This window comes from Convolutriloba macropyga, chromosome 3, assembly GCF_964194025.1.
Source record: "Convolutriloba macropyga chromosome 3, txConMacr16.3, whole genome shotgun sequence".
Classification (NCBI taxonomy): domain Eukaryota; kingdom Metazoa; phylum Xenacoelomorpha; order Acoela; family Convolutidae; genus Convolutriloba; species Convolutriloba macropyga.
The window spans coordinates 33,308,484-33,335,698 of NC_134470.1; the positions used below are offsets into that span (position 1 = coordinate 33,308,484).

General features: G+C 36.3%; 1 protein-coding gene across 1 annotated transcript in view; it reads left to right on the forward strand.

Moving 5' to 3' along the window:
* Positions 1 to 25,272, forward strand: part of LOC142336612 (uncharacterized) — a 102,024-nt gene extending 76,752 nt beyond the window's left edge. The window contains exons 19-22 of the mRNA XM_075385523.1: positions 2,811 to 3,041; positions 12,618 to 12,746; positions 16,517 to 16,657; positions 25,093 to 25,272. Coding sequence (XP_075241638.1) covers positions 2,811 to 3,041; positions 12,618 to 12,746; positions 16,517 to 16,657; positions 25,093 to 25,134 — 543 coding nt within the window. The 3' untranslated portion in view covers positions 25,135 to 25,272. The remainder of the gene's footprint in view (positions 1 to 2,810; positions 3,042 to 12,617; positions 12,747 to 16,516; positions 16,658 to 25,092) is intronic.
* The last annotated feature ends 1,943 nt before the right edge of the window (positions 25,273 to 27,215 follow it).

The following is a 27,215-nucleotide window of genomic DNA, read 5'->3' on the forward strand; positions in this document are numbered from 1 at the left end:
AAGCCACGGAATTTTATGAAAAATTAGCTCGTTTCAGAACATTCAACTCTTATCTGTACCTTTTTTCCTAGCTTTGTCACAGTTTCCAAGCTCGCACTCTGTTTTCTTAGCCATCTTTTTCTCTATTGCGTGATTGCTTTTTGAGAATTTTTCAAACAACTTATTTGACTTCACATTATTTGAGCCTTTTGAAATGGAAACGCTGAAACTAAGCGAGTATTGAGCTAAAGATTCAGCGAATATCACTATTATTGAATTATTACGTAATATTTTTAGCAGAACCCTTTCTTGCAAAATTTTGCAATCAATTATTTTCTTAAAAGCTGGGTTAAAATTGCACACTTTGGACATTTTGAACCGGGAGAGAGAAGATCCGATTTGATCGGTCCTTTCAGGCTGCACGCTTAAATCATTTACTTCTTAAGCTTTGCTACATCCGTTCAAAATCTGATTAACTATATCGGTCAAAAATATTAATGGAGGATGAATAAAGTGGGCCATTGAACAGTTTATTCGCATAGAAGTGTTTCGAGTTGTCAAAAAGTTCATCCTAATGAATAATAAGATGAACCGGAAAACAAACATTGTGATGATTGCCAGCCTGTCAAAATCTCCACTTCTATTTATAGATAAAACTTAAAAATCTTAATCAAAATTAGTTAAAATCGAACTTTCAACAAGGGTATCAAAATTATTTTTTTTCTTACGTTTTCTTACCTCGGGAACAGCGATTAGCAGTTTTTTGAACAGCAAGAAAAATACTTCCCATAATTAGACAGACAAGATTGAAAAAATGTGAGAGAAAACAGGTTTGAGAAAACAGATGCTGTTTTCGTATTTTTTATGAACTTAATAATTTTCTGTAAAACTAAAAAAAAAATAAAATTTACAATTAATAGAGCAGGAATAAATTAACTATTATCTCTGCTATTATCTGGTGCCTCGGTTTATCAAAGAGAAGGATTAAATTAATCGTTGAGACCAAGGTTGCAAAATTGTAAGCCCCCTCTGACACAAGTACTGACTGACTGGGTAATGATTTTGCACCAAAAACGTGTTTCCCAGCATCTTTCCTCAACACAGAATGTTAGCAGGATTGAGGAAATGGTAGCGCAACAACCCCGATGAAGCCGGACGAGTTTCGGCAAGTTAGAGATGGAAGCTGTTTAAGCTCAAAAGATGTTAGAGAGAAAAAGATAAATCAATTTATGAGACTTAAAAGAGAAGAGAAGAGTGAAGATTTTAACAAAAATCAGTCGTATATATAGTCTGAAATATAAATAAAACATTTACAGTGTGCATTTGTTAAAAAGTTAATGTATCAAAAATCAAGCGACTTTGGGGCGTATGAGTGGGCGTCATTTATTTATTACATGCAAAACTTTAGTTCACTTGAGATCGTTCAGAAAGTTGCATTTCCCATTCAATATTAGTAGATAAACATCAATATTTGACAAACATACAGATTTAGACTAAACTAATTTACATTCATTTTCTAAAATCTTAGCTGCAGTTGTCGTTATAAACCTGGTTAGTTTGTTTTCTTTCTGAGTTTATTAACATAAGTTGAGTTTGTAAGCTCTAAGATATTTTCTAAGTTCTTTTCTGTGCTCCAATACAGAACGAAACGGTGACTGTTGCGTGCCTTTTAAAAAGCTTGTCAAAAATTACGTTCGGCGCGATTTGCCCGAACATTAAAAAAAGGAAGACGCCCACAACTGTTCTTTCATTTTTATCCACAGCTTCTTGATCATTTTTTTGCATCAGAATGATTTTACAAGTGTGATATTCATAGAAGAGTTGAAATTTTTGCTGATGTACAAAAAACCTTTTTTAAGTATTTTGCCGAATTTGTGCAAACGTCGGTTCAAACATTCAAGTACGGCATTTTCAATTAACGCTATCAAGTAGTCAAGTACTGCTATGATTTATCGGAGTGGAAAATGTTTTGGGAAAAGACATGAAAAATTATTTGAATTTGCCACCATTCTAACCGAAAATTTTGCGAACTCGATTTATATTCTTGTTTCAACTGACAAAAAAACTTACAATATAAAAACAGCAAGTTTTATTACATTATGTCGCTACCATCTAATTATTTCCCAAAAACTCACGGGCAAAAATGAGGAGTGTAGTATGAAAATAACTATTTTGAAAATTCAAAAAAGAGAAAAGCTTGCTGGTATTTTTAAACTCAATTTCTTGTCACCATCAACCCTTATATCACCGCAGGGCCGGTACCAAATTATAAAACAAATTATTTTGTGCAAAATTTTTTTTATCTAAAGTAAACCAAAATCCGAACAAAAAATATGCGAACAAGAAAACATTTTGTGAACTTAAGGCTGTGAAAACCGCTTAAAACTCTCGCTACAAACTGTCAATTAACAAAAAAGGAATGATTAGAACCTAAGTCAATTCCACAATATGCGTTTCCCCCATGAATTAAGATAGGATGTAAATTTTATATAGAATTGAGAGCAATTTCTTCGTTTGGAATTCGATACTTTGTAGCGTCAGTTATATGACAGTCTTATGTTTTCATTGACATTTGCCTATTTTTCATATTGTGATGGGAGATTTTTCTGGAGATTTTGAATGAAAAATGTGTGACTGTGCCTAGTGACTGACATATATAAGTGATTTATTTCCTACATTCGTTGCAGAAACATATGCGATCTTTTTTTCTGACATAAACAACCTGTTGATATCAAAACTTATGATAAAACCCATATTGGCTCAAGTATTCATTACAAATTGAGGTCTTTTGTTTTTTCCTTCATCTGACATAATGAATCTTCCTTAAACAGAATCTGGGCAGTGATCCTAGTCACAATGAAAGAATGGAACAAAAGAAACGTGATTTGGAAGAAATCAAGCGCCAAATACAAGACAACCAGATGCGAAGAAAATCAGAACAACACGATCATACCACTTGTGAAGAGTTAGTTGACAAAATACGGAAACTGGACACTCTTGGAAACCAAAATGGCAATAATCGGCTAAGAAACAACAGAAACACTTCGGATGTCACACGAATGGTAACAAAATTTGGACTTGCTTCATTTTTAGTGCCCCCTCCCTCAGTTTAATGGGTGCAGATTATTTGCCCAGTGTTCCGTAACTGGGGGTTGCATAAGAGCGAAGCGCACTCGGAAAATTTTGATCAGCTTGATCATTTTAGAAAAGATAAAACATAATTGAACACCCATTGACAAAAAGGATCACAAAATGCCACCCCGGTCGAATTTTTCCACCCGAAATGGGTGCAGATTATTTGCCCAGTGTTCCGTAACTGGGGGTTGCATAAGAGCGAAGCGCACTCGGAAAATTTTGATCAGCTTGATCATTTTAGAAAAGATAAAACATAATTGAACACCCATTGACAAAAAGGATCACAAAATGCCACCCCGGTCGAATTTTTCCACCCGAAATGATGTAAGAGTGGAGCTGCAATGGGAGTATTTTTTAGGAAAATGCACCTCAAAAATCTTACGTCTTTTTGGGCTACATTAGGCTTCCAACGGGGGTAAAATGGTGTAACAGCGAGGGGGTAAAAGACAAATTAACCCCCACTCTTACATCTTTTTGGTCTGCCAGGGGGGTAAAATGATGTAAGAGTTTGGGGGTAATTTTTCCATTACCTCCGAACTCTTACATCATTTTAACCCCCCCCCCCCCTCTGAACAAACTATCCCTCAATCTTACACCATTTTACCCCCCTTGGCAGTTCAACTCTTACATCAATTTACCCGCTCAATGTTACATTGTATTAGCCCCCATACTTGAAGACTGCCAGTCTTGAACCCACAACCTCTGTACCCTCAGCTGGTTCTCCTGAACCTCCAGACCATGAATGCTTGTTCAACTATTGACGGTCTATATATATATATATATATATATATTATATATATAATAATATATATATATATATATATATATATATATATATATATATATATATATATATACATATATATATATATATATATATATATATAAATCTTACAACATTTTCCCCTCTGAACAAATTACCCCCTCACTCTTACACCATTTTACTTTTTTCCTCCCGTTGCAGCCCATTGCAGCCCACTCTTACATGGCAATTTTAGTCAGGGGAGGTAATTCCTAAAAATTGCACCCATTGCAGCCCATTGCAGCCCACTGTTACATGACGGTTTTAGTCAGGGGAAGTAATTTCTCAACAGTCCTCCCAATGGAGCCCACTCTTACATGGCATTTTTATTCTGGGTGATAATTCCTCAAAAGTCCTCCCATTTCAGCCCAATGCAGTCCACTCTTACATGGCAATTTTATTCAGGGGAGGTAATTCCTCAAAAGTCCTTGCAGCCCATTGCAGCCCACTCCTTTATGGCAATTTTAGTCAGGGGGGGGGTAATTTCTCAAAATTCCTTCCATTGCAGCCCATTGCAGCCCACTCTTACATGGCAATTTTAGTCAGGGGGATAATTCCTCAAAAGTCCTCCCATTGCAGCCCACTTTTACATGGCAATTTCAGTCAGGGAAGGCAATTCCTCAAAAGTCCTCACATTGCGGCCCATTGCAGCCCACTCCTTTATGGCAATTTTAGTCAGGGGGGGGGTGTAATTCCTCAAAAATCCTCCCATTGCAGCCCACTTTTACATGGCAATTTCAGTCAGGGAAGGCAATTCCTCAAAAGTCCTCACATTGCAGCCCATTGCAGCCCACTCCTTTATGGCAATTTTAGTCAGGGGGGGTAATTCCTCAAAAGTCCTCCCATTGCAGCCTTTTGCAGTCCACTCTTACATTGCAGTTTAAATCAGAGAGGGGGGCTAATTTCTCAAAATTCCTTCCATTGCAGCCCATTGCAGCCCACTTTTACATGGCAATTTTAGTGAGGGGGATAATTCCTCAAAAGTCCTCCCATTGCAGCCCACTTTTACATGGCAATTTCAGTCAGGTAAGGCAATTCCTCAAAAGTCCTCACATTGCAGCCCATTGCTGCCCACTCCTTTATGGCAATTTTAGTCAGGGGGGGGGGGGGTAATTCCTCAAAAGTCCTCCCATTGCAGCCTTTTGCAGTCCACTCTTACATTGCAGTTTAAATCAGAGAGGGGGGCTAATTTCTCAAAATTCCTCCCATTGCAGCCCACTCTTACATGGCAATTCTAGTCAGGGGGGTAATTCCTCAAAAGTCCTCCCATTGCAGCCCACTTTTACATGGCAATTTCAGTCAGGGAAGGCAATTCCTCGAAAGTCCTCACATTGCAGCCCATTGCTGCCCACTCCTTTATGGCAATTTTAGTCAGGGGGGGGGGGTAATTTCTCAAAATTCCTTCCATTGCAGCCCATTGCAGCCCACTCTTACATGGCAATTTTAGTCAGGGGGATAATTCCTCAAAAGTCCTCCCATTGCAGCCCACTTTTACATGGCAATTTCAGTCAGGGAAGTCAATTCCTCAAAAGTCCTCACATTGCGGCCCATTGCAGCCCACTCCTTTATGGCAATTTTAGTCAGGGGGGGTGTAATTCCTCAAAAATCCTCCCATTGCAGCCCACTTTTACATGGCAATTTCAGTCAGGGAAGGCAATTCCTCAAAAGTCCTCACATTGCAGCCCATTGCAGCCCACTCCTTTATGGCAATTTTAGTCAGGGGGGGTGTAATTCTTCAAAAGTCATCCCATTGCAGCCCTTTGCAGTCCACTCTTACATTGCAGTTTAAATCAGAGAGGGGGGCTAATTTTTCAAAATTCCTCCCATTGCAGCCCATTGCAGCCCACTCTTACATGGCAATTCTAGTCAGGGGGGTAATTCCTCAAAAGTCCTCCCATTGCAGCACAACTCTTACATCATTTTACCCCCTCTGAACAAAATACCCCCACACTCTTACATCAATATACCCCCCATAGACAAATTAACCCCCCCACTCTTACAACAAAACGGAAGCATTTTATGGAGGACATTCGACCCGGGCATTTTACTTGACGAGGTATGTTTGTCGAGTGAATTTGGGTCAGCATGATTTTCTCTGTTTTTTTTTGGTTTTCAGATCAATCGACACTTAATTATCAAGGCCCAATGAACATAAACTCGGAAAAAATTAGCCAGTTTTCCCCGAGCATCAGTAAGTTGAGCTTCATGTGAAATCTGCTGAACATGATCATAAAACTTGAATTCACTATGAAAAAATTGGCTTCTGAAAAAGTAGTTATGATGAAATTGAACAGCATTCACGTCGGAAAGAACTTTGCTTCTTCAGAGGAGAAACTGACTCATTTTTATCTTCAGTTCGTCTTTAAATGCTCCTGGAAACATTTGAAAAGTCAGAAGATTTGAAATTCAATTAAAACGCATTGAATGTAGATGAAAAAAAGCTTAACACACCAACATCTGACCAATATTGGAAACGAGACTCGGAAAGAGACCGTATAGCGACATAGAAAATTCAGAAAATTAGCAGTCAAAACACTTATTTGATGAAGATCCGATAACTTCAATTTACTAAAAGTAGCACCTAGCAGATCGTGCCGAACCCAACCCCGTGGCAAGTTATTTTTGAGTAACGTTCACCAAATTATGCAAGCAATTAGAACTAATAGATTGTCAGAATTGCGGAAAAAATTTGCGCCGGAAGTACCCACAATCTGGCTTAGCATTTGATAGGTGCCACAAAGACGTTTTTAAAGTTTTTGCCTTTATAGTAATATTTCAATTATATTACTTATACATTTTAAACATATTGAATGATAAACAAAACAAGGAGGCTCGTTATGTGCGTTCGCATATGATGTTGCGACCCGCGCTCATCTATATATTGACTTAACTGTCTTTTGACTTACATTTTTGAAAAAGAGATAATCAAAAAAGAAGTCTGAGTTTTAAAAAAATTGGTACACAACCAAACTAATAATTGAATTAAATAGTGCCGTGCCTATTTACATCGATATCTGCTATTAGACTTACTACGAGAAAAAAAACAACAGCAACAACAAAAAAGCAAAATCAAAAATTTCACGGCAAAAACTCATACCTGAATTTAAACTCACCTAGTAACGACGTCAAATTACAATCAGACAAAACCCTATTTACACAAATTTTGTTTTTTCCTAACTACACAGCAGATGGGGTTGTTCCTTGAAGAGTCTAGGTAACAAGTCGACGAAAAGAAGAAATATTGAGGCGAAATTTAAAAACCGATCAAAATTTTTTAAACCAAATAATTTTAAAAGTCTTAAAAATCATTAGCTTTTAACAAAGTAATTCTAGATAAATGTACTAAAAAGTAAAAATGAAACCAATAGGACCTGTCTTTGGTTATTTTAAACCATGGGAACGGACTAACGATGCAGAGTAACTCAACAAATTACGAATAAAAAATTACAAACATTGCAAAAACACAAATTAATGAAGCCATTAAAACAATTAGCTAAAATCTGAACAATAATTATTTTCAATAATTAATTCATTTTCTATTTATAGTATTTCAACTAAAACTATACCGAAAGAATAAATAAGTTCAATTGAGTCACATTTGAAAATCGTTGGGATCTGTTATTGCGCGATTGTGCTAAAGGAAGAGAAAAAGAAACACAAATACATCACTCACATAACTTTTTATGAAAAAGCACATTGTCCTAAAAACAAACGATCAGTTACGTCAAAATATAAACAAACAAGTTAATTTTGAAAATACGAAGAATTGCATGAGATTTCTCAATGATGAGAATAAGTTACAAGTTAACGAAAAGAACAAAAACTGAAAAAATTGAATGATCCTTAAAAATCTTAAACATTTCTGCTATAAACTGACTGCTTCAGGTTAAAAATTTCATTAAATCCTCAAAACCCAATTTATGAGACCGGTCAGCATTTTACGGGTACCTAAAGAAATAAAACAGGCAGAAACAGCCAATTCAGAAATAAAATTGAGCGAGAAAATTGTCGAAGCCAATAAAAATTAAATTTTTTCTTGTATTACAGTGTTGGAACCGAATAACTTTTTACCTTTCAATCTCTGCTTTGTCAAACAGGGGATGTGTCATGAGGCTTTATATTCCCTGGGTTAAGCCGGGCCGTTTTGTCGCTCTGACACCTCTTGATCCCATTTTAGTGGAGCTACTTGAACAGATCTCCTTCAACGAATCTCTATTCCACAATGGTTGCATTCTGCAGCTAACTTTTCAATTAGCTACAAATGAATATCTTCTGAGCAGCCGTTGAACCAAAATGGATCAGTCTGTTCGGTGAATCACTCGACATATCGATTCACCAAGTTATTTTCATTTAATTCTTGCAGTGTTGCAGCTCACACATCTGAAATTGGCCCCACCTTCTGAATCATAGTTGAGATGCTAATGAAAAGGTAAATTTTGATGGTCAGTGGAAATATGCGCGGTCAATGTGCGTGCTGTTATCTTTTTGCAATCTCCACTTCCACCCACAGGTTACTGTTGATTCTACTCTGTGCGCTGCCTAAACGGTTCCTGCTTTTTTATTACCAAACTTGCTCAAAAAACCGTCGTCAAATAACGGAAGCTTCGAATAGAGATGTAAAACATTGGTTTGTACTAACATGCAGATTTTTGTTGGTTCCTCTAGATACCACTAGTGGATCATTTTGTATATTCCACATCAGACAGAGATTGGACAAAGAAACCACTTCTGTTTTTGGCTGAACAATCATCATGCGCAAAATAGCTCATAATTTTGCAAATTTTTACAGATTTACATCTTGGATTCGAAACCTCCATTCTGAAGTAATTGTCGAATTCGAGTTTAATTGTCTTCTCTTCTTGATAAAATTTAAATGACCCCAGAAAATTGGCCGTAAAAGTCTATTTGAAAAAATATATCACTTAAACTCGTTTTAGCTTTAATTGATGCTGTTCATTTTGCGTAGTGCATAATTGGTATGTGTTGGAGAAGTTTCGTCGTTTTCGTTTTTTCTCTCTTATCGATACACTCCAACTACATTAGCTCAAGTTCCTTGAGCCCAAATGGTATTCTTATGAGTCCTTGGAACAGATCTGATTTCGCATCTAGATTATACTTTGTAGAAAATCTGATTTTCGCTGCAGTGTCAACAATTTGACACAATTTTTCTAGATTATTTTGTTAAATAACTGGATGGTGGGCTGACAAACTACTGTTTGTAAGGATTTCTGTTGAGCTGAAGCAGAATTTACGTTACTTGGGAATTGAGAGTTGACTGTTTCCAGAGGAGTACACCAATGTGGAGTCAATCACCATTGAATTGTGTTGTTTCTTTAATTTTCAGTGTTGCTACTTGATCCTCCTTTTAGTAAACCGATAGTTATCCTTTTAGTAAACCGATAGTTTTGGTTTGTCAACTCATATTGCCCTTCACATGTTCACCAAAGCTGTTCAGTCATTTACAGCAGAGCTTTCATATTGAACTCGGTGATATCCTCATCTGCAGTGGCCTACTGAGACCCCATCGTAATTTACTACGAATAGACCATGCTGCAAGTTATCGGTACGGCATAAATCCTTTTATGAAAAATGCAAGCCGTACGCGTCCTACCCGAGAACAACATTCTTTTTATCATGTCCGTGATATGCGTTGGGTAAAACTGTGTTTTACCCAACGCATATCACGGACATGATAAAAAAGAATGTTGTTCTCGGGTAGGACGCGTACGGCTTGCATTTTTCATACAAGGATTTACGCCGTACCGATAACTTGCTGCATGGTCTATTCGTAGTAAATTACGATGGGGTCTCAGTAGGCCACTGCAGATGAGGATATCACCGAGTTCAATATGAAAGCTCTGCTGTAAATGACTGAACAGCTTTGGTGAACATGTGAAGGGCAATATGAGTTGACAAACCAAAAGGTAAACTATCGGTTTACTAAAAGGAGGATCAAGTAGCAACACTGAAAATTAAAGAAACAACACAATTCAATGGTGATTGACTCCACATTGGTGTACTCCTCTGGAAACAGTCAATTCTCAATTCCCAAGTAACGTAAATTCTGCTTCAGCTCAACAGAAATCCTTACAAACAGTAGCTTGTCACCCCACCATCCAGTTATTTAACCAAATAATCTAGAAAAAGTGTGTCAAATTGTTGACACTGCAGCAAAAATCAGATTTTCTACTAAGTATTATCTAGTTGCGAGTGCAGACCTGTTCCAAAGACTCATAAGAATACCATTTGAGCTCAAGGTATCGTGTATCGAGAAGACAGAAAAAGCGACGAAACTTCTCCGACGCATACCAATTATGCACAACGCGAAATGAACAGCGGCCAATGTTCTGAGGTCACTTAAATTTTCTCGCGAAGCGAACAAATTTGAACTCAAATTCGACAATTACTTCAGAAGGGAGGTTTTGAATTCAAGATGTGACTGTAAAAAACTGAGGAAAATGATGATTTATTTTTGCATGAGGATTGTTAAGATGGTACAAGAGGATTGTTAAGATGGTACAACTAAAAACAGAAGTGGTTTCTTTGCGCAATCTTGGCCTGATGTCGAATATACGAAGTGATTTGTAAGAGGTATTTAGAGGAACCAACAAAAAGATACATCCCAGTACAACCCAAAAATTAACATCTATTTTTGATGCTTCCGTTATTTGACGACGGCTTTTCGAGCGGATTTGGTAATAAAAAGGCAAGAACGGGTCAGGCAGCTCACAGAGTATAATCCCCAGATAATTGTGAGCGGAAGCGGAGAATAGTAGTAGATAACAGCGCTCTCATTGACGATGTTTTTAACAGTAAGAAATCAATAGCGTTAACTTTAAAGTTACTTCAAAACGCATCGGCTGAAAAATTTGATGCAACGGCATGTGGACTGATTCACTGAACAGATTCATTCATTTTGGTTCAAGGGATGCGCAAATAATCAAGGAAAAACAGCAGGTGTTCAATTGTAGCTAATTGAAAAGCAGAATGCAACCATTGATGAATGGAGATTTGTTGAAAAAGACCTGTTGAAAAAATCACTCCAATATGGGAGCAAGAGGTATCAGAGCGACAACAACGACCCTACTTAACCCCGGAAATATGAAGCCTCATGACACATCCCTTGGCTGACGAAGCAAAGGTTGAAAGTAAAAAGTTATTCAGTTCCAACAATGTTGAAGTGGAGAAATTAATGAATTAGACACATTTTGGCTAGTTTGCAAAAAAATGAAATATTATTGGCTGCTGTATGTGAACGCGAAAAGAGAGTAAGTAGTATTTCTTGGTAGAGGAGTTTTACAAGGTTTACCCGAAACCTGTGATGCCAATATTAGACTGGCATCTAAAAGAGGAAACTGTTACTTGAAGTAATATTAATAAAAGAAGACTGACAACAAATATCCAAGGCACTGTTTGAGAAAAAAGTGAGACCTGCAGAAATCCATTGCGACCCAAAAATCTGATCCTTTTCTCTTCAAAACACCCAGTGGTTCAATTTCTGTACAGAACAGAGCCACAAAACGAACAATCGCTAAGACACGAAGCATGATATTCTAAAAAGATTAGACCGACTAGAACTTAACTCATTTTACGTTAGTCATGTAGTTAGTTAATTCTGGTTTCTGTGATTGAGTACACTGTTTCAGATCAAATCATCATGGCAGGAACCAGAGTCCCATTTGTGCAAATGATTGATTGTTTTGTTTACTAAAAAATGTTTCCACGTTTGCTAAAACAAACAGTATGAATTTTTTGTTGGGGTTGGTTGAGTTTTCTGTCAAAACTTGCGGTAAACTTGGAAATATAACCGTTCAACGACGGGGCTGTACTTTAACCCTCGTTAGAGTGTACTTGATAGTCTGTCATTGGGAAGCCGCTGCATGCAGTTTGTCATCTATTCTCACTATTATCAAGAGTTTACCAATAACGTACATTTTGAACTATTTTTTCATTCAGTTGAAATAATTAAATGACAGTGCTCCAAAAACAGCTTCAAGAATAGCAAATGCTTCTATTTTCAAATTCAGAGCCATCTGTAAGTCAGAAATCTTTTCAATGGCCTATTAGTCAATTGATAGGACCCTAATTGATTTAGGATTAATAGGATACGAATTGGACCCTAGTTGATCTAGGATTGGACCCTAATTGATAGGACCCTAATTGATTTAGGATTAATAGGATACGAATTGCCGAAAAAAAAAACAAAAGAAGAAAGTTCCAATACATTTTTTGAAGTTTTATTCACTGAAAAGTTGTAAAACTTTAGCGGCCATTCTAGTATGTATTTGGTTTTTGAAGATGCTCGAGTCTGTTATAATTCCCGTTTCCTCATACATCAATGACATAGTAAGCACATAACCTCAGATGCATAAAACTTTAAGACACGTTAAAAACTGAAAACTTCCTTCCTCATTTTTCCCTGAGATGCAAAATCTTATAAACTCAAGAATCGGTTCTCTCTTTGTTTCAAGAATCGGTTAAAAATCGACCTAACGAAAAACAAGCGTATCCACTAATTAGTAGCCATTCAGTGTAAAACTCGGCCCCTAGCAGCAGCAGCAAAAAAAAATAAGGCAAACATTTTTTTTTTCAAATAATTTGAACTTTTCGTGGCTTCTTTTTGTCAGTTCCGCAAATTTGACTGAACATTTCTGATTTTGATTTAGGCAATGATCATATAGACACTTTGAATACAATTTAGAAAATGGATATCCGCTCTCGGCCGGAATCGGACGCGAAAGAGTATTATAGTCATTTGAGTATCCAGGAGCAGCAAAAGAAAGCAATTGTGAGCCAGAGTACAACCAGAACACTGGAACCAAACAACATTGTAAGTTGTTTCAATAAAGAGTTCTTCCCTTAGTGGAGCATTATTGAGTTAGCAGTCCAAACGGTATTATTGAGGAATCAAGATAGTTCAGAAAAACCTTTAAATAAATTTTTACTGGATATCCAGGTTTAGGCCTCAACCTATGAACAGACACGCCCGACCAACAACTGGTATGAAAAAAACCGTGCTCGATGTTCAAGTGGTAAGAAAAGATCGTGCGTGCGCCCGACCATAGAGAGATATTAAAAGACCATGCGCGACCTATGGAACGACTAAAGCTCGATTTTAACTGATGCTGGAACAGGTATTTAATAATTGTTCCGACCCCTCTTGAGGGGGGGGGGGGGGGACTATATACTCAAATGGTTTTTTTTGTTCAGACAATTTTGGCCGATCGATATATTAATCGTAGAGGGATTAGACTGGTATCATTAGAAAGCTTGTCCAGCGTACAATATGGAATTAAATTCGAGGTTTAAACTTCTGAGGAAATAGAGTGAATTCCGTTGATTTTGTTCACATTTTCCGGAACTTTTGACTAAAGTTTCTCTGATTTTGCTATAATTTGTTACATTTTTTAAAATGAAAGTGTTGTTTATTTCATTTTTAAAGACAAAAAATGTCAGCTAATTCTATTTAATTTTTTTGTCAAAAAATCTGGCTAAATATTTCAAAATTCAGACCTTTTCATGAAAAACAGCACGAAGTAAGTTTTCTTAGTCCACTTTGATAAATATGCAGGAAGTACACACCCAAACATCACTAACTCAATCTTTGTAGACTCCAAAGGGGGGTTATTTCTACTTCAACATCCGTTGCGAGTGCTCTGTAGTGAAAACATTGCCGTTTTTTGCTAACTTTACAAGTTGATGATCAAAAACGCAGCATTTATTTTTCATTTTTTAAATAACAATAAATTTATATCAATAACATTCGAAAAATTAAGTGCTATTAATGGACAAACAGCATTAGCAGAGCTAGTTAGGTCCAATCTTAGACTGCTACAATCCAAAAATATTTCGGATTGTAATCAGTCGTTGCTTTGTAAAAAAAAAATCGATCTTTTTTATGTATTAATTAAATAACAGAACATTTCAAATTAAAACTTACAAGTTATAGGTCCATTTCGCTTCCTAAATAACTCCAAATTATTGTATCTAGTTTATTACTTGAAAGCTTATGGCCGTTATGACTTTTGAAAATATTTGATTCTTGAATAAATAACTGCTTATTGAAATTTGCCTCAATTGTTATCTTAATTTGGTCAACTTGTAGCTTAGCGTCAGCAAAAAAAGAATGCCTCTACTTTCTATTGAATTCAAATACAATCTCTATTCCCGTTTTACTGGTTAGGTTATGGTTTTCTGGCTGTGATACTGCTAGATTTCACATTTTTTATTCACAGGTATTTGCCCATTTTTCACGTTGTCTAGTTTTGCCAAATTATCACGTTATTGACAATTCAAATATCACAGCATTGGCGTTCAAAATAAGAGTCAAGGAATAATATTAAAATACTTAAGGATGCAGACTCTGGTTTTAACGGCTTCGACAATACTTCGAAGAGTTTAATTGAATACTTAATTTTGTCTTTAACTGTCCTTTTTGCTTTGTCTTCTTATTCGTATGAAGTTTCCAGTACAATGACCCGGTTTGATTGGTTTTTCATGGAAAAATAGATGGGCCGATATTCTGATTTTAGTAGATAGCTGATTCCTTTCATGACTTTGAAACAATTGTTTTCCAAAAAATCCAAAAAAAAACACTTTTTAACTTCCCAATTCTGTTCCTTTTATTGTCTGTTTGTAACCCAGTCTCTTTAATTACAGGCCAAATATGACAATATTGTTGTCAAATGAAGGTGTCAAAGGGATTGGTGTAACAAAATCTAATGTTTTTTGTTTTTAAGATTTGGTTATGACTTCTACCCGCTTCCACACGGGTTTTTCGCAAACAAAAAGTAAATTAATTTTATACTTCTGTCTTATTTTACGTTCTTTCTGTAGACGTACGATATATTCTGGATAATTGCAGGTCTCAAGAGATTCCTTTTGAAGAATAAACGAACCAGTAATTATTTCATTTTGTAATTATTGGCTGTCAAGTCTTTGGAAATAATTTTTCATCCAAAAAAAAGTAATACTCAATTTTGAATTTTTTCTGTTTTTGTCTAATTGTCACCTGGTTGCATTAAACAGAAGTTACATAGTAGAATATTGATGTTCAACGAAGGTGCAATCTAACGTTTTTTGAGGGCCAAAGTTTGGCTTTACGGCTTCAAAACAATTTCTGGCAAATTTTAACTGATTTTTTGTTTATTGTCTATGTTGTTCTTTTTGTAACCCCATAAAAATTGAATACCGACAGTTCTTAATTCTCACATTTAGAAACACTGGTAATCATAAACCTGTGGGAAATTAGTTGATTTCTAATACTTTTCATTACTTTGAAATTAACTCTTTTTAACAAAAAATAAGCGAATTTTTCAAATTTACTGTTTTTGTTCTTTATTGCCCAATTGTTACCAAGCCTTATTATGAACTGGTCTTATATTTTTTCTGGTTAATCACAAGTTATATTGTTTAGTTTCAGTTTTATGTGACGCTATTTTGACTGTTATTAAAGTTTGTTTTTAAAAGGGACATATATTTTTTGATGTAGTTAATGTTTGTTGTTGTTGTTTGATTTTGCTGTTCCTCTTGACTCGCTTTCTTAATAATGGCCGATCTCATCAATCTAATGCATCTTTTTTAACCCACTGAGTTATTTGCTTCGGAGGCTATCTTTTCGTTCATACACCAATTTTTTTGAAAAATAATTGAATTTTCGGGGTTTTCTATCTGTTCCTCATTTGGCAGACCATTAAGCCAAAATTGTGGATGAGCGGGGTCGGAACCTTATGTGCAATCGCACATTACCGAGCCTCCTTGTTTATAGTCAATATTTAAATCCCCCCCCCCCCCCCCCCCCCTGTTAAATTCTTTTCATAAGTCGAGGTCTAGACTAAGGTCTTGCTTTTAAGGTGGTAGACTGTAACGAAAAACTAATTAGTTCCGTCCTTATCAATTGCCCATGTCCGCCTTGACTGAAAGACTACCGCCACAACAACCAAATGAAAATAAATAAGCTTGTTAGTTAAGAACAGGCCTGGAAAAAGATATTGAAATTATAATTATAAATTTGGAAAGCATCTCAAGTGCTAGAAGTCAGCAAAATTAAAACAAGCCATTTCTATTAGGGGCTCTAACAACATGGGTGGTATTGCTTTTTATTTACACTTGGGGCTTTTCTATGCAATATAATTTAACACATAACAAAATCTTGCAGATTATCTGCTTCTATAAATGATAGTGACCAATCTTTCCATCTGAATAGTTTCATCTCATAAGCAGAAGTCTTTAATATGGCAGAAGTTTTCTGCTATATCTCTACACGAATGTAGGATGTGCACTGCAAACAATGGCGCCGAAACTCTTTGAAGTTCCATGTACACGCTTAAAAACATTTGCCTCATTTTTGTTAGTAGTGCAGGTTAAAATATTTACTTCTGAATTATGCTTCACTGATCTTTTCATCATTTCTGTTATAAATTTTAAAATGTTTCTTTCCGAATTCCGTTAATCTCAATCGCATTTGGAACCGAAGAACGTTGTAGGTTTTTTAAGCTTTTTAGTCTAAGCTAAATTTTCTCAAAAAAGTCCAAGAGATTAAAAAAATAGTCAAATCGGAACTAACGATACTGTTTTTTCTTGTCTGTTGCGCTATTTTAGTCCGTGGACGGTTTCGAAACAACGGTGGATTTGTTGGAGAGAAGAAGGAACTTTTTCAAAGACAGGGGGAGCTTCAAATTGAAGAATTGCTCTGGAAACAAGCCAAGTGGCACGGCTGACGTCAATTCAAAATATGACAAAGTTAGCTTCCACAATTTTCCTTTGAAGAAGTGCGGTAAGATATTTTTCACTCAAAACTACAAATCTATTTACAAACTGAAGCCGGTAATAGTCTTTAATACAGACTCCTCGATCGCATTTTGTGCATTAATTTTTCTATTTGCATTCAATCTTTTTGGAGCATCGCAGAGATTCGAACCGGGTGATTCAATCTGGGTTTTAATTTTTACTCAACAGCTTTTTGCAATAATCTTTTAAAATAAATGGGCAGAAAAATTTTCTATTTAATTCATCTTATGTTGTAACGTTCACTCACTCCAATAAAACCAGCATGATCTATCGGCATCATGATGTGACCGAATGTGTTCTTCCTCAGGGAGTAGATAGTGCGCTCGATGTTCATATTATTTGGGTCAATATCTTTTGTCGATGCGAATTCTGATACCTGTTGAACAGCGTCTAGTGCATTACATTATATGTCGATGTATTACCGTATATCCTGACTGATTACGAAAGTGGTCCTCATGCAAAAACATTGATGCCCGCTATCCATTCTAGCCATTCTTGTCCTGTACCAGCTGTAACTGCTATTTGTATTGATAAAACAGTGCTTAACACACACTTCTATATGAATAATCTCGATTGGGCAACTCCTGGTTCCCACCAAAGCGTCCGTCACCTAAGAACTTTATGCAGTGCTCCTTTGCTCTCATTATTCAGTCTGGAATCGGTTCTGTTCTTGCGTGAATTTAATGAAGCCCTCCTCCCTTCCTCGCGGAAGAGCTGATCCAAACAACGCAGTTCACTTCCACATAAAAACATTGAAGCCATGAAACAATACATGTGTACTCTATTTTTATAGTGGTATAGTGTTTCTGATTCCTGGTTACTATAATCGGATTGTTCCTATGGCAACGGGCGATACCTCCAGGATCAATCTTAAGACTGGTTCTTCAGCGTTCAGCGACGTATCAACCATAATGCCCAATACTTACTTGTCATCAAGTTACCTGTATTGACGCGACGCCTGCTGCTATGTGTGTAATCTTTCCCAAACTATTTGGAAAACAATCAGAAGTATTCCTAAAAGATACCAAAGATCAACAACTACGCTCATGGAGCAAATCATATTTGGTACCCGAACTTCCATGAATGTAGAAAAGCGCGTCGAAGTTTTATATCCTTGATTTAACTCTCAGAGGTAAAAATAAATATACATTCAAGGTCAATCGTCTTCTTAGAAGAATCAATGGCAATCCGTAATGTGGTTTGAACTAAATCATACAGACTGACAGCCAAGTTAAACGTCAGAGAAATTTCATTTTGAAGGATAGATTCAAGCCAATACCAGTCAAAACGAACGAACAAAAACCCCTGGGTAGAGGTATGGGATGTGCGGAACAGAGCGTTTTACGTAGCAAATTTGTTTTTTTTTGCATACAACAGATAGACCTAGCTCTCGATTGTTATATCCTCTGATAACTCGTTATTCGGGACATTGTTCTTCTTGATCCATGTATCAATTAGCTTGCTTCCTATTGCTAATTCTATAAATTGCTTATCATCTTTAGAACCAAGCTATTTCCGAGCATTACACTTGAACGTGCTTAATTCCTCGCCATTCGTGATTGCTGCATTCCCAGCGCAACGTTTCCCGGTAAAAATGGAAGTTTCCCGGTAATTTCCCGATAAATTTCCCAGATTTCCCGGCGGGAAAATTACCAGGAATCCCATCGGGATTGACATTTAATGGTAACTTACGGTAATTTCTCGACTACCGGGAACTTTGTTAGGAAACTACCAGGAAATTCGGGCATCATTTCGGGAAAATATTAGGACAAACAGGTGATTGCCGGAAAATTACCTTTCTGGAAATTACCAAGATAAGCGGGAAAACCTTGCAGGTAATTCCAGGATAAGCGGAGAAACCTTCCAGGAATCACCAGGATAAGCGGGGAAATTTTTCAGGAAATTACCAGAATACACGGGGAAACTTTCCAGGAAATTACCAGGATAAGCAGGGAAACCTTGCAGGTAATTCCAGGATAAGCGGGGAAACCTTCCAGGAAATCACCAAGATAAGCGGGGAAACCTACCAGGAAATTACCAGGATAAGCGGTGAAACACTCCAGAAAATTACCAGGATAAGCGGGAAACCTTCCAAGAATTTCCAGGATAAGCGGGAAAACGTGCCAGAAAATTACTAGAATATGCAGGGAAACTTTTCAGGAAACTAACAGGATAAGCGGAACAGAACTTCGGTTCAGTTGTAATAGTTAGTTGTCGGTTAGCTGCAGAACTTCGGTTGGTTGTAATTAAATATTTAGAATGAGAACTTTTCTATTAACTTTGTTTTAACAGTAGTAAGTTTGTTTTAAGTAGTAGCAAACAGAGATTGAATGTGCACCTCACCGAGGTAAGGGTAACATGAAAAACTTTGACAGAAAGAGTTATGGTGTTGGAGTCATTTCCTTTAATTTCTAAACTTCGATCTTAGCTCGAAGACCAAGTATATACTGTACTTTCCAGCTCTGAGAACAGCTTTGAGGGTGCTGAGTCGTTTAAGTGCTCAAGCTTTGCCTCTACTCTGGCTCTTGAGCGCCTTTGGTATTCTGAGGACGACTACTGAGCAGTAACCTGACGGGTTCAATTTGAAAACAGGTTACGTCCTCAGTGCCAACTTGTTTCTTTCGTAAGTATTTGGAAAAACGTTGGAGTCAGTTCCCAACAAAAGGCGCGTCGTAATAATTTTCTCAGTCTTGAAGATCGATCGCTTCATGCGAAATAATTTCTGCGCAATTTTACCAAAGGCCTTGAACGTATGATGGTCTCTCGATCATTCATAAAAATTTCTACATGAATTCTGTTTGAAGGGGATACAGAGTACTTGCATAATTGAATCTTCAGCTCAAGTAACGGTAACTCGACAGCAGTACGTTTTAATTAATGGCGCACTTTCCGTGATGGAATACCACGGAATCAACTTGATTCTTTGAGAATGATTGATGTCGAAACAGCAAACCTCTTACAAAATCATGACACATTCTAAGCTTTTCGACGGGTCTAGATTTGAAGAAAAGTATAAAGATATCATTAGATGGGAATATGTAAAAGTTTGCAAAAAGTGATAAAATGAAAGCGATAAAATTGCTAAGTCATTTCAATAGTACGTGAAAAAGATTCATTTGGTTGTCATATACAAGTCTTTTTAAGACTTACTGACACAAATGCATTTAAAAAGTACACATTGTGGTCTTTAAAACGTTAGACTTTTCCCTGAAACGCACGTCCAGGCAGGCCAAAGAATTCCGCAGTTGCCAGAGCACAAAGGGCTTCTCAAGCATTTGAGCTATTTTTTTTATCTCAGTGAACTTTTGCGACGCCAAATCTAGTGTGGTTTAAGTTGCCAATTTCGCTCCCCGAAAGTGCTTGAATTTTTGTAGTGTTTAAACTCAAAACAACTCGTTGATGGTATTCGCTCCGCCAATACGAGTGGTTGAATTTTCTAGAGTGATTCGCTTAGTGAAAGACTCAATTTTAAGATTGGAGTGCCATAGCGTGACTTACCTTTTAAATTATAAGTATTGAAAGAGAGTCAACTGAACAATGTATTGAGAATCAAAACAATAAAATTCGTTTTTGATGAAGCAAATGATCAACAGTTTGATCATAATCTAAATCATATAAAATAACGGAACAATTTAGAATTGCTGCAAAATCAGGAAACTTGACTTATAATCAGATAATCAGCCAGATAAACATTTTGTTAATAGTGGACTTGATTGAAACGATTTAGAAATAAGGAAATGAAATTTTAACAATAAATAAGAAAAAATCAAAGTGACCTAAACCAAGGTTTAAATTTGATGATTAGCTCGTCAAAATTGAAAAACAACAGAACTGCATGTAATACTGTATCACCTTTCCCCCGTGGCCAAAATAAACTAAATTACAATTTGGTTACATGAATAATAGAAAATAAATAACATTTGTACCGTTTATCATTACTAAGGAAATAGTTTTTTTAGTAGATTGTTTTATGATCAGTTTCTGAATCAGATGCACGTTCTTCTTTTTAACCGTCATTGTAGTCTCCTATTAATTCAGAGATACGTAGTATTACACTGGGTAAATCGGTTTCTATTCGGTCAGCAGGAACTAATTTGTAGATTTGTTTGTGGACCGTCGGGGTTTTGGCGTGCATTGTCGTGGATTTGGATAGGCCAAATAATGTTTTGCTTCCGTTTTATAGTTTGTTGACGGTTTTGAAGGAGCCAGTTCTGACGATAAAGTTGGACGGCAAGTTTGGGCGGAGTCTAGCAATTCATCACTTTATGTGATTGGTGGGGACATGCGTTGCCGTTTGGTCATTTTTGTGATGTTGAAGTTTTTGTTGTTTGTCTTCGTTTAGACTTTTGTGGTGGGATGGCAACAATTTGCTCCGCAGATTTAGTGTCTAAATGTGCTGTGGGTAAATGCGAAGCCATTAGTGTATTTTTTTGGCATAGTCGGCATTCTCTATCGGAATGCTTTTGAGACAATTGAATGAATTGAACATATAACTTGTATCGTCATTAATTTGCATGGGCATCTCTTGCATGTTGTAGTATTAGCTCCACTGTGGTTTTTCTCATTTCAGGTTTTGGCCTTTGCTCCGCGTATTGCTTTAAATCAGTTTGACGTTCCGCGTTTTGTCCCAATTTTAGCAACAACGAATCTCTGATTGTCACTTCCGCTTTTCCAGGCTCTCTAATTACTGAAGTAGAAGCATCTGACTTTATAACTGAGCATTGAGTTGCCAGGACGATGTCTAGTCTATCTAAAATTTTCTTTGACTTTTCAAAGTTTGTGTCAAGTTTGGGCAAGCTTTAGGGTCAAAGACGTTTCCGTTCGTGGAATTGGCAACGCCACCTCTGGATGTTGTATTACTCTGGGTTCTTTATTGGGTTTGGCATTTCCGTCCCATCTGACCGTTTATATACCTTTATATTCATTCAAAATTGGATCATATGAAAATTTATATTGGTCTGGGTCTCTTGTTATATTACTAACAGGGGTGTTGAGTTTGCGTCGAAAATGTGCTTCAAATGGTGAAAGATGTATTGTCCTTTGACAACATATTCTGAGCTGAAATATTATTGAGTTTAGTGAAGTTTTTATACTAAACTGCTTTTGCGCCGTGGTTTTTAATGCATGCTAAACGACTTTTGCTGTATTGGCCTCTCCACTGGTCCAATCGCTCTATGATCCTGTATTGGGGCTTCTTTTAGATTAATAGTATTTTGATTTCAGAATGATTTGACTTGCTGTCCAATTTGACATTTAGCTTCCTCTAGTCTAATTGCTCGTGGTATGCCATTCAATAAAACATAATTTTGGAGAAAATTGAGAACGTTGTGTGCGTTTGCTCTATCGAAAACTTCAGACCAAGGAAATTTTGAAAGCCATCTATGCATGCTAAAAAGTACAGTTCTAGGTCATTTTCATTGTATATCGGGTCAACGAGATCTATTTGAATTTCTTAACCAGGGACTTTACATAACTTTAGTGTCTTCCATTTATCAGAAGTATCTATACATTTCAAAATTTTACCAATCTTGACAAAGGGTTACAATTGAATGTTTTTGCCAGGAGGTCACAATCATTGTAAAGCCACCTTGCAAGTATTGCCAAGTCAGAAATTCTTCAACTTCCAGGGTGGGCTGCATGAATGGCCTAAACATACGCGTCTTTGATTGAGTTGGGATTTGCAATGGCGTCGTCAACACATAAACACCCATTCTTGACTTAAAATCCTTCCCGTAGATATGTATGTGAGATTAGTTTGCAACGCTCCTCATTTTCTGTCAGAATACAGCCTCTGACGATGTCTTCGTCGCCATTTTCGAAATTGCAATTCTCAGCTAGAATGCTGTTGAACGATTCCACTGCTTTGCTTTTTTTTTGTTTTCGAGGAAAGATGAAGTGGTCAACACTTTTTTTCGTGGACGAAAAAAAGACATTTCAAGCATTTCCCACAATTTGAGTCTCAACAGGTTGTAGATTATGAGTTTGAGCAATCTTTTATTACAGTGAACTTTACCGACGCCAAATCCAATTAACTAGTGTGATTTAGTTTGCCAATTTCGCTCCGCTAAACTGCTTGAAATTCTGTGCTGGCGAATTGTTTGAACCTATGATGGTCTCTCGACAGGAAGCCGAGAAGAATAATTTTTGTCTTCTTATTTCAACATGAAAAACTGCAAAAGAATACTGTTTCAATGGGATACAGAGTAGTTGCATAATTGAACCTTCAGCTTAAGTAACGGTAACTCGACAGCAGTTCGTTTTATTTACTGGCGCACTTTCCTTGACGGAATACCACGGAATTAACTTTATTCTTTGATAATAATTGATGTCGAAACAGCAAACCTCTTACAAAGTCATGACACATTGTAAGCTTTTCAACTGGGCTAGATTTGAAGAAAAGTAAAAAGATATGATTAGATGGGGAATATATGAAAGTTTGCAAAAAGTGATAAAATGAAAGCGATAAAATTGCTAAATCATTTCGATAGTACGTGAAAAGGATTCATTTGGTTGTTGTATACAAGAAGTCTTCTTAAGACTTACCAACACAAAAGCATTTAAAAAGTAAATATTGTGGTCTTTAAAACGTTAGTCTTTTCCCTGAAACGCGCGTACAGGCAGGCAAAGAATTCCAAAGCTGCCACAGCACAAAGGACTTGTCAAGCGTTTGAGCAATTTTTTATCTCAGTGAACTTTTGCGACGCCAAAATTAGTGTGATTTAAGTTGCCATTTTCGCTCCCCGAAACTGATTGAATTTTTGTAGTGACGAATTGTTCATATTCAAAACAACTTGTTGGTGGAGTTCGCTCCTCCAATACAAGTGATGAATTTTCTAGAGTGATTAGGTTAGCGAAAAACTCAATTTTAAGATTGGAGTGCAATAGCGTGACTTAGCTTTTAAATAATAAGTATCGAAAGAGAGTCAACTGAACAGTGTATTGAGAATCAAAAGAATAAAATTGGTTTTTGATGAAGCAATTGATCAACAATTTGATCATAATCTAAATCATATAACATAACTGAACAAATTAAAAATGCGGCAGAAAACAAGAAGCTGAACCTGTGACCAGACAATGAGTCAGGTAAACATTTTGAAAACAGTCAACAATTATTCAAAAGATTCACAACTGAGGAAATGAATTTTGACAAAAAATGTGGAAAAATCAAATTGAGTTATATTAAGGATTAAAATTAATGATTAGCTCCGCAAATTTAACAAACACCAGAACTGCATGTAACAACACTATATCACAGGACTTTAGCGAAGAACAGCTAATTTATTGGACAAAGTAACCACATATTTTCAGTAGCAGCTACAGCTTGTACAATATTTTGTTTTCCTTCTAATTAAATGATTGGTTAGAAATCAGATTTTGGAATCTGTTTTTCTAACTGTTTGCATCTTTACGCGTATGCGGTTAGCAGAATTATTTTTTCAAGCAGCGACACATTACTGAATAAATCCTTCTCAAGTAGAATTTTGCATTAATTCTGCCAAGGAAGAAGAATCTGGACTAGTTTAAATCTTGCTCCATACTGATTGCTATGAAACTTCAATCTAATGAGAGAAACTGCGTAAAATTAAATCTAATGGTTTTCTACTTGTACAACATAAACCAAAAAAGTCCCCTCTGATGCAATTGTGGAAAATACAATTTTCCAAAAAAAAATTTATTTGATGTGTATAAATCGACATTTAATAAATTTGTACTTCTTCACTTATGGTAATTTGCACTATGAATATAGCAAGCTCCAGATAACTGTCGGGCATTTTATAGGTAACAAATTTGCCATTTCAAGGACTCTAATTGATAAAAATAAAGTCTTTTGACCAAGAAATCATTATTGATAATCATCAGAAATCATCTGATGGATTAAACAAGGTATTTCGAACAATGAAATCATCAAAATGAGGCATGCTGATTTGCTAACAAAAAACTAATACAGGAGTATCACGTAGTAAGGAAGAGACAAGTATTACAGTCAAGGAAAATTTTCAAAAACATTGATCATTCCAGGCAAGATATGACTAGATAAAAAACAAGAAGTATTGTGGGACTTTCATGACGTTCAATTTGATTCCTATGCCTTAGCGTAACTATCGTAGACTTTCGCATAACTCTCGACCCCGACTGACTATCGGAGACTTGAACAATTGATCTTATTTCAAGTCAGATGTTCTGAAGTTTAAAAACAGTCTACAATAAAGACAGAGCACTAATACAATCCAAATTCTTACACTTTCATATTCCTCTTGAACAAAAAATCAAATGACGTGATACAGTACTCCCACAATTCAGTACTACTCTGGAATTACGCGTTTTTGATTGGAAGAATTGATCACATTTTGGTCACATAGATCTCTGTATGAAATTGTTTGTTTCAGGAGACCAATAAACTAGCAACACCATTTGCTGTCGAAGATTGAAAACCGGACAGTACAGTAGAATCAACATCATATCGCCTACCAGACCTAAGAGAAAAATCGGGGAACATCAAACACTTGTCCAGCTTTGGTGATGGATACAACTTTTATTTATCTCAAAATAATTAAACATTTCATAGACCTCGAATTCCATAAAAGGTCTATCAGATGAGAATATTCTAGAACAATTTGATTTTTGAACGGCGTTGACGGCACAAGAAGAACACTAGAGATTAAGCAAGACATCTCCCTCTTATCAGATTAATCAATTATAGCTCTTTATCAAAAGCTCTCAAATAATTGTGTGCTCTGATTCTGTGAGTTGAGAAATTCTTGTAGCGAGGGAAACAAATTACTGAGGCATCTTCCTGCAAAATAAGAGACGATTTATCAGCAATAATACTGCGTACTGACCAAACCAGTACTATTGCATACTGACCAAACCAGAAAATAAAAAAGCCAGCGCTATTTCAGTCGCCGGCTAGCATAAAGACAGCACTCAAGAACTATTGTTAAACGACAGCGAAATATTTTTAAACAACAAAAGCGAATGGTATCAGTATGAAGAGTAAGTATGGCATCTAATGAAAAATGTGGTCAATGTTTTGCAATGAAAAACATAGTTGAAAGTTTGCCGGGAAATGGCGTCCCTAGCTTCCTGGTCCACCCTCAAAACACCGTAAATTACAATATAATGAGATAGTCATTTGATTTCAACTACCCGGAAAGCGTCAAGACTAAATCTCCAAAAGACCAAATCTAATAAGACTGAAAATTTATTTAAAAAAAACAACTGAGTCTACAAACTGCAAGTATGAATTAACAAGATGGCTCGTGCCAGTCTGTCCGTAGCACAGAATATTCCAACATGTCTCTCAAGTTTGCATGCAAAAACATTTATTTTCTGCCAGAGAAACCATTGGGAGTATCCTAAAAAACTTGGAGCAAATTACTTCCACAGTTTGGAATAAAAAATATGCCTTCTTTTTTCAAAAGAACAAACTCTGTAAAGATAAGTGTAATAAAATCTGAGAGATACAGATAAATCATACAAACACACAAACAGCACACATTACACAAACAAACACCAACACACAAATACAAAGCTCAACACCAAAAAAAAACATTTTTTTAGATTTTATTTTTGTCAATTGGTGACTAATCAAGGTTCCTCAATGTTCATTGAGGATTTCTTTGTTTTTTTTACCCAAAAATATGTGTAGATGTTTTAGGCAATTGAATCGGTAACTGTATTTTTGACACTAAACGGTAAAGTCTATCATTTTAGAGTTTTTAGAAATTTCTTTTCAATTTTGCTAATTAAGGAGCACAACGGGACAATTTAATTTTCCAAAATCTCGCAGAAGTGTTATCAGCGAGATTGAAAAACATCGTTTTGGTATTGGACCCATTTGAAGCCGCAATTTGTAGCAAATATAAAGTAGGTTTTCCTATTTTTCTTTCTTTCTGCCAATTTTTGCAAGCTGCCTCTGTTTAGGTCTAACATTTGAATGCACTATCAGTCGCAGACTAACTATCCCTTTCTCCCTCTCTCAAACACATATATAAAAATGCAAACGCATAAATAGACCCACAATAGTGCGCACACACAAACACATACAAAACCAACACAAAACATTTTTTTAAAATTTTCTTTCTGGCATCTAATATTATCAAAATTCGTCAACTTTTATATATGATAACTTAACTGTTTTTTGTGGAAAGCTAGGTTTGGACTTCTTTAGGTATTTTTTCGGTAATAGTGACATTGACAGTAAAATCTGAAATGAACTTATTGAAAGTTTTTGATTTTTTGTCATTTTCTTTGGCCTAGGTTGACGACATCATAGTAGCATCAATAAGAATGACAGTAATCTCGGATGTCGAAAGGCACTGGAAAATCTTTTCGCATGGAAGACAGAGGGAGACTACACTGGTTTCTGGGTCTAAGAATCAGAAGAGAAGAGGGTAAAGTCACAGTCGACCAAGAGCGCTACATAGAAGCAATGCTTGAGCTACTTCAAATGGATCAAGGCAAAACCTCAAGAAACCCACCTGATTTGAATTTAGAATTTCCGACATCA